The sequence below is a fragment of the Protomyctophum parallelum genome (genome assembly GCF_964188405.1).
Source record: "Protomyctophum parallelum genome assembly, chromosome: 19".
NCBI lineage: Eukaryota > Metazoa > Chordata > Actinopteri > Myctophiformes > Myctophidae > Protomyctophum > Protomyctophum parallelum.
This window is the reverse complement of record NC_139717.1, coordinates 38,390,763-38,405,697: the sequence shown is the minus strand read 5'-3', so window position 1 is coordinate 38,405,697 and position 14,935 is coordinate 38,390,763. Positions and strand designations below refer to the sequence as shown.

The 14,935-nt window shown below is 41.5% G+C and overlaps 1 protein-coding gene across 1 annotated transcript; it reads right to left on the bottom strand.

Annotated features, from left to right (window-relative positions):
• Positions 1-535: 535 nt before the first annotated feature.
• Positions 536-14,022, bottom strand: laptm4a (lysosomal protein transmembrane 4 alpha). Its single transcript, XM_083791065.1, has 7 exons — positions 13,829-14,022; positions 11,499-11,619; positions 8,130-8,206; positions 5,032-5,154; positions 4,607-4,702; positions 3,409-3,507; positions 536-1,432 (listed from the first exon to the last, which is right to left on the bottom strand). Exons 1-7 carry the CDS (start codon positions 13,955-13,957, stop codon positions 1,358-1,360), a joined length of 720 nt encoding a protein of 239 aa, XP_083647191.1. The 5' UTR covers positions 13,958-14,022; the 3' UTR covers positions 536-1,357.
• Positions 14,023-14,935: the final 913 nt, after the last annotated feature.

Below are 14,935 nucleotides of genomic sequence, written 5' to 3'. Positions count from 1 at the left end.
AGCACGCACCTGCAAAGCTGCACAGTTCAGACTATCCGATTGAGACGTCCCTATATCAGCGTATTTCAGCAGACTTGCAAATGAGTAAAACTTTAAAAGAATAGGCTACACTCGCTACAGCATGCCAAAGTAATCCGAAATAATTGAGCAAGAGGCATGTTGATGTTCTCATGTCCATGAAAAATTAAATAAATGTATAACAAGGTGTATTTAAAGCTGACGTCTTACCATATTTACCCTAAACAAACAGTAAAGTCCATAGACTTGGCTGGCACAAATTACTAGCTAGCGCCCCTCAAAAATAACAATCCATTTACGGAGTAGAATGTTACATTTTGGGAGATAAAGTAGGATTAGTGTTGCAATTGCAACAAAACAATGCAGTGTGAAAACAAAACGCCCTACTAATTATGGGATGGGTACAGTAAAGTGAGATCTTTTATATAGCATATATAAGAAAACACTGACGACTATGATTGTCAGTGTTTTCTTAAAACATGTAAAAACATTATAATAAAAAACAAACTGAGTCAAATAGTGGATAAAAATGTTTTGAAACTTTTATTTAAGTCAATATGCTTAACACTAGGTTTGAAACATTCTGAAAATTAAGGTGAGGGATAAAGGAAAGGTAACATGCATCTACTAATGTTCACAAGAGACGCCAGGTGAGAAAATATCAGAAACGTCTCAAAATTGCCCCCCCGTCTTTCTCTCCTTCAACTTCATGGTCTCTGCTGGAAAACCAATTCCTAGTTTTGCTAAATACAAGGCAGTATCACAAAGGAGATTGATGAGCATGGCACACTGGGTGTTGTACTGACCCACAGCAAGGCTAAATAAATAACAGGAGACAAAAGGTCTACAACCTTCCCCATCAAAGATTTAAGATGGAATAAGTACTAAGGGGGAAGGGGGGGGGAACACAGTTCAACAATGAATAAGAGAAGTGTCATCAGTGGATTGTCAGAGTCCCCCCCCCCCCCCCCCCCCCCCCATGTTAATCCATTTACATTTCATATATCAGTCTGTAGGTAGAGGATGATGTTGGATTGATGAGCAATGTCAAGCGATGAAAATGTTTCACAATTATCCCATTTTGCTAAGACATTAAAGACACAGGGAAGATAGGTTGACGTCTTTCGCCCACCTTGTTAAAAACCTTAAATATTTTTTCTACAGAGCACTCAACCTGTCCCTCCTTAATCCTTTCATTTATCTACAAAATTTCATGGAGTAGGGCCAAATATGACGTTTGAGTGGTCATTCACTAACACAGTGGGGATGAAGGGCATGTGGTGGTGGTAATGATGCTGGGAAATGTTAATCAAGGACTGCACAAGTGACTAGGGGTTATTTAAGCTGGCATGTAGGGTGGGGGGGGTTCCTTCTCTGGCATCTTCATTGCCATCTCGTAGGTGGGCAGGATGTACTAGTGGGAACAGAAAATAAAATCAATAAATAATCACAGTATAAATTCTGAGGTCGAATTCTGCTTCCTATACAGTTATCATGCGACTGTAGTTAATCCTAAACGCTGTTGCGTAACCTCGATTCTGCAGTGGGACATCATCGAAAATGTTCCCCTCGCTTAGCAGACAACGAAAATCTTAAAACGTTAATAACTCGCAATCTAAATTATCCCATCCAATTCTAAGAAAAGATCCTGTGTTAGACTGTCCCCCGCTGTCCAGTCGCTAGTCGCGGTAGATTTAATCATGCCTCCTGTTGTTGTCAATCGCTGTTAGAGTGTTTTGGCTACATTTAGCTGCTCCAGCCACATCCGGTACAACTTCCGGTCAGTCTGTAAAAGTGCTCAGTTGCTATAAATTGCTTTTAAATATGATTTAATAGATTGAATAACCCCGGGCAATCTGAGTGTTAACAGGGGCACGGAAGTATGACCACATCTACCCTACAGGATCCAGTTTAAGTAAATTGGTTGGCACCAGTCTACATATCGGACCTCGTAGCTCCCAAATAATCAACAATGGTCAGGTCGTGTCTTAAGAGTCCTAAATCAAAGCTGAAATACTGGGGGGATAGGTCATTTTCCGTTGTAGCGCCAACACTTTGGAATGAACTTCCACCTCATGTTAGAGCTTCTCAAACCTTGCCTGTGTTTAAACCCGTCTGAAAACTCACTTGTACTCCCTGGAGTTCGAACATTCTGATTAAGAGCTGCTGTTTCCACTGCATTATGTCTTTATGTTGCCCTGTTTCTGCTGCTGTTGTTGTTTTTGCCCTTGGTACTTTAGTATTGTTTCTGTACAGCACTTTGTTTCAACTCTGTTGTATTAAATGTAACTTATAAACAAAGTGGTTTGGATTGGATAACTTCAAAGTTCAGCAATTCTTTAGCAGAGAAAAACTTTGCATGGCATCATTTGTGCATCAATCAGAATTTTAGTGTTTTCCATACATTGCTAGATGCTTCAATAAACTTGATCCCGTGTCCCCCCTTGTTGTACATGTTGCATGTTCTGGTGTTAACCGTGTTTTAAGCTAACAAGCTATGGTAGCCTACATTCCTGCTGTTAGAGAGCAGTGTTGTTTGTGTGGTGCAGTTATAGGCTCTGTTGCCTGTAATATCTGCTTTGAAGCACCAGGGGGCAAACTGAACCGCTCAAGTGCCGAAATATCCAAGACTCATTGAATAGGAACTGGTGCAATACTGTCACATTTACATGTATACCACATTTAAAAAAACAACAGAAGTTGACATTCAAAATAACATGATCCCATACAAAATAATACTATGGGTAAATGTAAAGGCAATACAATTTAAACACCCTAACAACTAGACTGCAGTGTTGATTTTGACAGCAAATCTTGATTTTGTTTGTCTTTTGATTAAAACTATGATTTTAGTCGATTAAATGCACCCTCATGTGCAACCCTTTTTCCTGGAGTTTGTGTACGTTCACTGTAGCATCAGTTAGCATCCTCTCCTTGCCTGAGGAGTTGTTTATGTCGAGTTCATTTGAAAGTCTTGTTATGACAGACAACACTACATATATTTTTATATATATATATATATATATATATTTTTTTAGCCGACAATTTTGCAACCCAAGTTTTCACCCAGTGTCAATTATCGAATGTAATTCTGGACGTTACACTTCCTCTACACTTTCCCCTCCATCAGGCACCCCGGCTAGCCAGGGCAGACAGTTTAGAGACCAGGATTACTGCATGTTTTTTGTGAGGGTACCTACTCTAGGGGACACGGGAAGAACATAACATGCAAACTCCACACAAAAAGGCAGTTTCGCGAACCCGTGTCATATGGGCACTGATGACACGGCGCAGAGAACATACCCCCAGCGCCCACAGCATCCCCAGCGGGAATTGAACCCAGGACCTTCTAGCGGCTAGAATCTAGCTGAATCCTGTTAGCCGACATACCTGGGGTGGAGCCTCGAAAGCAGGGTAGACTGCAATCTCGGGCATGTTCCTGTTGTTGATGTACTTGTAGCAGTTCCACACACAGTTGATCAGGTAAGCCTGGACCAAAAAACGAAAAGGCAAAGTTCAGTGCCAAGACCAAACTGTAATGCTTCATTCAGACATGTTTCATGTAGGCTGTCAGTTTATCCAGCGCCTAAAGCGCAATACATGTTATACATTGGAAATTATTAGGGATGGGCCTGATTAATCGTTATTAGGATAAAAATAGATCATATATATTTTTTTTAAGATGAACTATGTTCAATACAATGAAATAACCAATAAATAAACTCAAATGACTAAAAAATCACAGCAGGGCACAATCGATCGTTTCACAGGGAAGCAGGCTATACTGTTGACTGTAGCCTATACTAATATGACTTGTAAACAGAGGGTATTGAACATGAACTTGGATTTTACCTGCAATGCTTCCGTAAGGGCCCATAGTGTGAGTAGGCCTAATAACAATCGGAACATTATGAACGAAATGCTGCACAGATGTACATTTTTGGAAAAATGGCCCAGTTGCTCTCTCTCGAAAGCAATTGAGTTGCTGCTGGGTGTTGAAAAGCCGGTCGGTAGGCTACTTATTTTTTGCGCGGCGGGCGGGTGGTTGATTTTGTGGGATTGTTTGACTATTTTATGAATTCAAATATGTATGACGCTCCATTGGACTCAAAGTGACTGAGATTAGAAAGGCATAATAACCCTCCCCTATTTTCCATATGGTGGAGGCACAGCGGAGACGGCAGCGCAAAACAAATCCGACGTTTACTATATGTACTCCCATCATCATATCTCATCATCATAAAATGATTATGCAGATTACATGTTAGCTACAGTTACATAGATCATGCTGAGCTAAATGGGAAGGATTTATTTTTAAACGAGATCTCCATTCCCAACACACAGTGACATCCATGTTTACACACGGCACAGACGCAGACAGACAGACAGTCATCCGCCACATTGTTTGCTTCATTTCCTTTATTTGACGGGGATTGCATTCACACTTGCAGTGAATCAAAGTCAGGTGCGCTTGGAAGCGAAGCTAGAATACTAGAATGTGCTTGTTTGATGCGCACCAGAATTCGAATGAGCCTTCACACCTGCCAAACGAAGGTCTTAGATATTTAGACATGACAGACAACATTACCTTGAGGATGATTAGGAAAGCAAAGAAGACCAGCACAAACAGCAGCAGACAGCTGGAATCCAGGGACAGCAGGTTGTCCTTGTAGGGGAAATCCGGCTGAGAAGTAACGGATTGAGCTTAATACATTTTTCAAATGAGAAACAAGTTAACCATAATCCATCGCCTCTCGATCCATGCATTTATTTTTCTTATAATTGTACATATTTTTTCGGTTTCTATGTTTGTTTGTTTGATTTATTTGTCTACATCAACACAGAACACCACTTTACACCCCCACTAGTTACATACGACCATGTTCTGCAACACTCAATTCACACTTAAATATGTGCAGGTGGATATTCATAGCTGGCGAACAGAAAGTTTGACCAGGTTCTTTTCCTTTCTTTCATTTTAAGAAATGTCATCGTTTTAAGAATAAGACTGACCAACTGGTCCAGGTAGTCCTTAATCCTTGGCAGGTAGGTGAGGGAACTGATGGCAACCAGACAGCTCAGGGCAAAGTCAAACAGCTGGTAGCAGAAGAATGGAATGAGCCAGCCGTCACGATGCTGAGATGGGTTGGAAGGAAGGAGGAAACAGGTATTGCAAGGTCAATATTAGGACTGAGGACTGTATTATACTCAGTAACAAGTATTAGAACATTTAGAACACTAAAGAGCAAAAATACAGTATTTTGCCTTCTCCTGGTGTGGTGTGCTCTGCTCAGGCTTCCAGATGACGCCCCCTCTCAATATTGTACCAAATCATATGGTTAGTTGCATCACAAATCACGATTACAAGGTTTCAACATTCATCCATTCATGTAGGTTGTAGGTCATTCAGTGGCCTGTATGGTGACCACATCTTAGCCATACTTACCATAGAATTCTAACACAACTCTATAGCCAAATTCCAATACCCAAAATCTCACACTCAGTCACTCCAGCATGGCGGTGTTACGGTGAAATTGGTGACCCACCGAAATATGTGACTATCTTGTGGACTTCACAGATCTTACATGGAGGTCTTAAATACCACTAGGTTGAAGCTAAACAAACAAACAAACCAATCAATTGAGTGTCACACATTTCAGCAGGTCAAGTTCACCCTAACACCGCCATGCTGGAGTGAGCGAGTATGTGAGTGAGTGGCCGAGAGTTTTGGTATTGGAATTCAGCTTATGGTTGCGACTCAACTCAAGATGAAAAGCTTTGAGGAATATGGCAGGACTGCATGGATCTGCTCACATGATCAATCACGCAGGACATTTTGAAGTAATGCTAATTAAATGTACTCCTTTTTGCTAATTATGTTAATATATTACTCAGTGCCGTCTTATCTTGTGGTCACTTGGGAGATTGCAAATTTCTGATGGCTACCATGCTACAAGATGAGGATTATAACAATAAGCCTTAAATGGTGTTAAAGTATGCTGGTGAAATGTGGTTAGTAGGCGGTTTATTTTTTACTCCCCCCAATTGAATAGTGGCAGCACAAGTATCTTAGGTTCAGTGTTTGTGCTGCGCACCATGGGGGACCGGGCCTTTTGCTCAGCAGCACCACGTCTATGGAATAGCCTCCCCATGGACCTGAGAGTGCCGCAGACTGTGGAATGTTTTAAAACAGGCCTGAAAACCTTCCCGTTTCGGAAGGCCTTTTTGTGCTGAACTGTCGCTTTGCACTGTTTTTGTTAACCCCGTTTTTAACCTTTTATGATAGACCATATGTTTTTAACCTTGTAGCACTCTGAGATTCCTTGTGAATGAAAAGTGCAATATAAATAAAATTCATTATTATTATTATTATTTGTTCCATATAGCTACTGTAGCTTTGTCCGACAGTTGAGTGGGCGTGGAATGACAACCTATGCAGTCAACTGACAACGGTGACATCTTCGCCGGTGGCTTACGACAGTGAAACTTATAACATTAGCGAGCAAAGGACCTTCTTTTTTTTTTTTTTTAAGATATTTTTTTTGCGGCTTACGCCTTTTATTGATTTTTTAAGGGATAGATAGTAGGCTGACAGGAAACGGGAGAGAGATGGGGGGATGACATGCGGTAAAGGCCGTGTCGGGTCCGGGAGTCGAACCCGCGGCACACCGCGACTGGATCACCAGTCCGGTGCCCAGACCGTTACGCCACGGCCTGGGCGCAAAGGACCTTCTTTACACCGTCAGATCACAAGGGATAATATTGGGCACAGGGTACTCTCAACTGAATATCAGTAGAGAGACTGCCGTTATAAAAACTGATTTAACAATATTGCAGAATATAGGGAATATATTTCTGTAACATGACCAAAGTGTTCAATATCAGCAAGAATTACAGCAGGATTAGCCTGGGATCAATACCATATTCGGGTTTCTGATCCAGTCGGAGCTTTACTCCATCAGGCAGCCGGAAACAACGACTGGAACCTCCAGTGCCGTGCACCTCCAAAATGATTCCCCTAGTTTAAAATTGGATTAAATTGGTATAATCGTTTTGTTTCTTTTGATATAATAAATCACTTGGTATGTTCATATTTTATTCTAACTCGTAGTGTGATTAGCGAGAATAAACAAATTGTTTCGCATTATGTGGAGAAAAAAAGCGACACCAACTGGAACTGTTTTATTTTTTTGGTCTTTTTTTCTAAACTGGATCACACGGCTAGTTTTAGAACGAATACCAGGCTTTCCTCCGAGGTGGAAAGTGTGGTGACGCCAGGTTACAGCAGGATAAGATGACAACAGATATGATGCACTGCAACACTGTACTAAAACAGGGCATCTACAGTACCAGGGCCGTCTATGACCATGTTCTTGCACAGCTAAAGCATATTCTACAGACCGCTGATGTGCACAGCTACAGTGTGCTAAAGCTGCAGCTCACGCTTTAGCTGTGCACACAGTCCTCCAAACTAGGGTCTTAACTCGGGTCCACATCAAAAGGCTAACAAACCTTTTCATCCTGATGCAATGAGGCAAGTCTGTGAGGTGAAGATGATAGGAGTAAGAACAGAACATTACGTACCAAACTTTCACATAGAAAAAAATTAATTCGAATTTCTTTTGAAGTGGCAGATTTTGAAGTGGCAGTTTAGTTTTACTCTTCTTCTATCTAGGTCTCTGACTCTATAGTGCTATTATTAAGCTAGAGACTGAACACAGACATTTCTTTAGTAAGGCTAACATTTTTAGACCATACATTTGCATAACAAACACTACAGAGATGCATTTCAGAGCATTTCAGCACCTTATGCTTGCTGTCAAGGAAATGGCATCCGATACATACAGCATTAGGGACGCCATCCAAAATGATAATTTCTGAATATTCTTGGCAGTCTCCAAATTTTACACACACCGCCATTTGGTCGAGTCAACAAATATGTAGTACCACACAGCGTGCGTGCGTGCGTGCACACACACACACACACACACACACACACACACACACACACACACACACACACACACACACACACACACACACACACACACACACACACACACACACACACACACACACACACACACACACACACACACACACACACTTACTGTAATGGCTCCATAGACCATCATGGCACTGATTGTGAGCATCAGTAGAGAGATGGCAAATCCAACATAGGCATTCTCTGTGTGCAACAGAATGAGAACAAATACGAAAAACAAATAAGAAGAAATAAGAAGTCAACTGAATATTTGACAATTAATGTAATGTATGCAATTGCAGGACTGCAGAACAATGAGTGTTGGCCTCACTGAGAGGGAGCATTGATTTGCACGTAGGAGTACTGGAGAGACTCCAGCGTTACAGTCCTGCTTTGCTAGGTCTTTTAAAGGCCTGCTCAAGGGAGCCCTTTAGCTGCTCTGTCTCAGCATCAAGTAAAAGACACACTGAAACACAGGCTGGGATAATTAAAAGGCCTGCCTTTTTGCACTCGTGTTTCAGCCAAATGCTTCAGACTGTTCTGCCTGTTGCACTGGCGAGGTTCGCACACGAGTGAGTTAATGGAGGAATGTTGGACAATGCTGGGGGGAGCCTTACATTATTTATGGATATGAGCAGGATGCTGTTCTACTTTACATCATACAGTACGATGCCAACTACAGGCGTAATCTGCAGACTGGAGTTGTGACGTAAATTGTGGATCCTATATAGTACCATTCCGTAGATTTATGGTTATGCCATTCATCATGTCATCAAAGGAGTTTCTGAGTCGGTGTGCAAAAAGGATAGAGCAATGTGAAAAGAGCCATTTGCTACTCCGAATCTGACAGATTATGACAAGGACATACAGTATTGTGAATTTGTGTCGATATTGATTTACTGAACAAGGTTTGAGATGTTTCAGCATTTGTATTGTTTTTCATTGCTCTTCTCTATTTTTGAACATAATATTAACATAATATAATAAACATAATTACTATTTGAGTACTTAATAGTTCAGACACTATTTAAAGTGTATTGCCCAGATAATTAAGTTGCCATGTAAGTGGGGTAATTGACTGAGCTGTGCAAAAATAAACCCTGCACTTTGAGGCAATTAACATCTGAATCATGCACTTTATATAACTACATGTCGTTTATCATCTTTTCATCAGGTGGTAGGAGACATCTTGTTGGACATTGACCCTTTTTATTAGTTTCAGATCTCAGATGTCATCTGTATTAAAAGAGGCCAGTCAGGCCAATCAGTCCCACGTTTTATCTGTCACTAATGTAATTTGAACATGGCCTTAATCGTGAAGACAAATACAACCCACATCAAATAGAGCTACACTAATTGTTGGCCATAATGTCAGCCCAAACAGTCTCTGTGAATGCCGACATTGTCTCAGTTGGCTGTAGACAACATCCAGTCCTGTCTGTTGGCATCGGTCTGTTGTGTGACAGTCAGATGACCACAACCTTTGTTCTCTTCTCCCCCACTAGGGCTGAGCATTGTTCAAAAACTGTTTGATACCGATGCAGATACATGGACTTCGATACCGGTTCCGGAGCGATACATTTCCAAAATTGCATTACACATTACAGTATGTTATATATTCAAATTAACTAGTAACTGTATATTAATTTTAGTTTAGGGAAAATTTCAGGGTGTCCATCGGGTCCATCCATCCATCTTCGACCGCTTATCTGTAGTCAGGTCGCGGGGGCAACAGCTCCACCAGAGAGCTCCAGACTCCAGGCGGTAAACAGGATTAAATACAAACAACATCCATTCCCTAAAGGCCAGTTCACACCAATGCAACCATTATCTCCAATGGCAGTTGCAAGGAATAAGGGCCTTTCTCTGCCCCACCCCTCTCCCACTGTTTATATTGTGTTTAGTTTCAAGATGGCCGCACCAGGAGGGGTTGGGGCGGAGGTGACACAAGACAGGTGTCTTGAATGTGTGAACGCAGCCCAGTAAGGGCATTATGTCAACCCCACACGCTCACCTCCATATTTCTGCTACACTGGCAAGCATTCCCACAACTTTACAAACAATTCCCTGATGTAAACCATTTTGATTTAAACAAAAGGCAATATTTAACATCATCCGATTATAACTTACACCACCACGTGTTATCAATAACTTAATATTATAGAATACATAATACATAACAGTAGGATACAATTATTAAGAACATTGAAGCATGAGTCTCTCTTATTGTGGTTGCACCTAGAGTAGAAACTAGAAAGGCTGGGCAAAAGTGTTTGTCAACTGCCATAGTTTTAATAATTGAATTATTAATTGAATTATTAAATGATGTGGTCTTATCCAAGAAAATAACTAAATATTTTACACCCATCATGGATGTTTTAAAAGAACGCTCCCCACCACAACGACGGAGCTCTCCATGTGCAAACACAGTGGATGTTGAAAGATGGTACCAAATGACTATTTTCCAGTACTCCATGGTATCGAAGCCGTTCGGTCTGTGACATAAAAGGTATCGAATTTCGGTATCCAGCCCCATCTCCCACAGAAGATGAAGAGCAAGTCTCAGCCAACACAAGGTCACAAGGTCAGAAAACGAAGAGCAACACAGCCGCTGTCTTTAGAAGCCCTCCTGGCATCTTAATCCTAGGTTGAAGCAGCCACTGCCTTAAATGCACTTAATGTGTCTGAATAATACAACGGTGGAATGTGGCATTTGGGGCTTTGTTATCAGTGAGTTAGTGTTTGGCTCTGGGAGGACAACATGAGAAAGCCTAGTATCGCCTGTCAAGCCTCACCATCCAACTGGCCCAGTTTCACTGCAGTGAATTAAAAAATAAGAAACCTTTTTCAGACACCAGCATTAACACAGTGCAGCACAGACCTGCTGTCTTCACAAACTTATTCTCCACACTGTTAGAGGACACTCAGCATTACCATAGAAAGGCCACAAAAGCAACCTTGCATAATGAAGCAAAATGACAATTATGGCACAAAACAATCCTTATGGCATTCAATAAGTTGAACACATTTGGCCTTTTTGCCTAGCATTTCATGAAACGCTATAGGGCCTTTTTTAAGCCATAACCACACCAAAGGTTCACCATGCAACTCCTTGGGTCAAAACTGTGGCAAGGAGTCAACGCTAAAACCGTCTCGACCCTTTGGTGTGGTTTGGGCCATTGAATTCCATGCGTTGAATAACTAGTGTCAACGTGGGTCAACATGCAACAAGACATATCACACCGCAGGGACAAAGCAAAAACCGTCTCTCTTGACCCTTTGGTGGGGGTTAGGGCTTTAGAATCTGCACTCGTCATTAATCCAAGTCTTTTGAGTTGAGCGTGCAAATTATTTGGACTACTCTGTGTTTTAGTAATAACAGCAACTTTACAGGTAATTTCAATACATTCAGTGATATTAAATACCATTTACTGGGATATCCCCCCCTGGAAAGAATGACAGACATAGATGCCATATAACAAGTGCCAATGCTTACCAGACATCCGGTCCGAGGCAAAGCAATTATCAATGACCTCATACTGCAGATCAATGGTGGGCACATTCTCTGGATGGGTCACGGCCACCGTCAGCAGGATGCCCATCAACAGGTTCACTACCTGGAATAGATGGAACACAAGCATGGGTACCTTTGAGCCAAGATGAAATGGCAATGTTTTAGACATCAAGGCTTAATTCAATGGAATATAGGGCTGGAATAAGAAGGAACACGTTTTGTAGATAGTGTTAAGCTTGTTGTTGTGTACTGTAGGTGAACTGTACTTTAAATAATGAACACGCCTATAGAACTCAGTTCAGTAAAGCATGTCCAGTCCTAGTCCTATAGGGTGGAATTATAATGCAGATTATAATACACCAAAGGGGAATCAGTATGGTTCTGTCATTCATGTAAGACTACTCTACTTAGCTTAATAAGGTGCGAAAAGGAATGTGCAAAAATAGAATGTGCAAAATTAAAAATGTCTCAGGAAGACTAGCTAGCTCACACCACCTGTTGTTGGATGCCTTGAAGGCATTGGTGCGATACTTGACCCAGAGTCAGAATGCAAAATAAGAAAGTACAAGTGCTCAATTATTCTATTAAATGTCAAATACACACTAATCAATTTGAGTCTTTCTTGATGCATTCAAACTACCACGTTGTACACACCGATGGGATTGGGAAGACAACTAATAGCTACCATTGTAGACATCTGCTATGTTGTGATTCAAAAAGATATCCTCTAGTGAGGGCGTAGTGACGTGGTAACTTGTCAGTTGACCCCTCAGGCAAGCGCAAGCAGATGACAGCAACATTGTCACATGACATGTTCTTAAGTTTATTAAGCAATAAGCACATACAGAGAATATGCATTTGCAGACTGCAGAGGTAACATACGTGTGGTCGGAAGTACGGCTGCAAAATTAAACACGTTTCAAAATCATGATCATGATTTTGAGTGACTTCCCACAACTAACTAAAAATTATAGTCTGATGGACAAGTATTGATGTGTAGCAACTTAACACAATGCAAAAGTTAAAGCAGTGCTCTGTTACGTTTAATTTATAGAGAAACGTTTTGGTATTGATTCCAAGATGCACATAATTTACAGTAGGTGAATAAGGAGGTCAGGAGTAGCACTAAATGAAAGTGAAAGCAGTGTTATGTTTATGTGACAGCACAGCAGTACTGTCCATTGTGTCCAATGAATACAAATATATTTGTCACTAAAGTCAATGGATAACCATTTTGGCCATAATCGTGCAGCCCCAGGCAGAAGATTGTGCACTTGACTCATCGATAGAGGTAAACTAGACATGACATGACATGACATGACAGGAACAGACAGTTTTGGTACAAACTGTATTCTGGGTATAAGTAAGTGATAAAGAGGAAGTACATAAGGAAGCCAATTTAACTATATAAATACACAGCTTAGCGATTTGTAGTGGAGGAAGTAGTGCTATAAAATATGAGTATGTACAGATACTGGGATAGGTCAAAAACCTTAACCTATAATTGATTGCAATTACACTTTTAGTTTGGTGATTTGTACTTTGATACCACATCATTGGCAAGAGCATCGCGTGGCTCATGACTCATGAGATGAGACATGAGGTTAGCCTGACAGTTGGTCTGGGTTTCAATATTACGACTAAATAAAACAAGAGTTGTTACGTAATGTGAGACAGCGAGAAGGGATTAACGGAACTGCATGAGGGACAGACACAATTTCCAGGGAGGGGATTCATAACGAAAGAGCAGCAAAGCAACATCACAGTTATCGAAATCTACCATGAATGAATCACCACTGTCACATACAAACCGTTAGCCACGCAACTTAAAGGGTTCCCGCACAGCAATATGCATGCATCTCTCAATGTGACAAGCATTGAGACTGAGATTCCATGTTATTAATCCAGGTCCAGGACTCATGCTGAATGATGCTGGCAATACAGTGGCAAACGATCGTGTTATGGTGTGTGTGTGTGTGTGTGTGTGTGTGTGTGTGTGTGTGTATGTAATGTATGTGGGCCGTTTGTAACTTAAAGCTAATTTACAATTCAACGCGCGACTCTTTGGCACGACAAAAATTACGTCTTTTCGACAACAGAATAAAGTGCCAATGCGCGTCGTGTCGACACTTTATTCAGCCGAACATACGACATTTATTTGTAATTCTATCGTAGGTGACGTTCGAGAACTTAGCTTCTGCTTTTTTACTAGCGCAACCCAACCTAACCTAGCCAACTCAACGCTCTATGCAAGTAACCGAGGTCGTTGGCTAAGCTAGCCAGCAGCAGCAGCGAACATGTACGTAACGTACCATGTACCATGTTCCCAGTATGATGGTGCCTGTCCGCACATGGCAACATCCACAGCATCGTGTGGTGTACAGCCTGTCTCGGCTGGGTTTGAAATGATGCATGTCCTCTAATGTCGTTGGCACAAACATTAGGAGATGAGGTGCGCTGCTCGAGGAGGAAAAGCTCTCACGATCGACAACAACCAACCACCACGAACTGAACGCCACGCCCACTTTGGAGCCCCCCCCCCCCCCCTCCCCAACCTGACCACGACGCTGTTAAAGGACCAGTCCGCATTTGTTTTTTGACAAGGATTATTATACAGTAATAATAATAATATCACATTACATTCTGACAAACAGCTTGCTTGGCAAATTAAAATAGAAAGCTTTTTCTAGTCTTTTGGTCTGTGTGCCAATTCAGAAACCTGCTATAGTTTACCATTACCAAATAAATCAATGACCAAAAATGTGGAACGCCCTACCAACAGTCATTAAGACATGTGAATCCCTTGACTCCTTCAAAACTGCTCTCAAAGGGCACCTACGGATGGCTGCAATTCGAAACTGGCCTCTGTAAAATCTGAATCCCCCCCCCCCCCCCTTTTCCCCTCACTGTATATGTATCTTTTCCCTTTTTGCTTCCTATATGATGAATTCCTGTTCTGTTCTTTAACTACATAGAAGTGTCTATTTGTATGTCTCTAAATGTTTTGATGAATTGAACAATGTGGACCCTGTTGTAAACAAGTGTAATGCTTAATTGGGTCGTCCACTCACAGTTAACAGTCTTTGTATTGAGTTTGTGCTTGAAATGTACTGTAATTCTACAAACTGTTTAAATCAATCAATCAAACATGCAAGTCAGAACCTAAATGTCTACTTACTGGGTACCTGGTGGGCAGAGGTGGAGAAGGACGTCTGTAGCAGGGCTATGGAGGTGGGTAGAGGGGGTATGGGCAGTGGGTGAGTGAGTAAGAGTTTTATCTAGACTAGGGTTTGCCTAAGATGCCCCTCAGATGGGGAAAAGGGGAGTATGGCCGTATGTGGGTCACTGCTACTGGATACTAGCTCCTTGGGCACTTGGAGCATGGTAGAGCAAAGTTATGGGGATCAAGAATTTCAAGA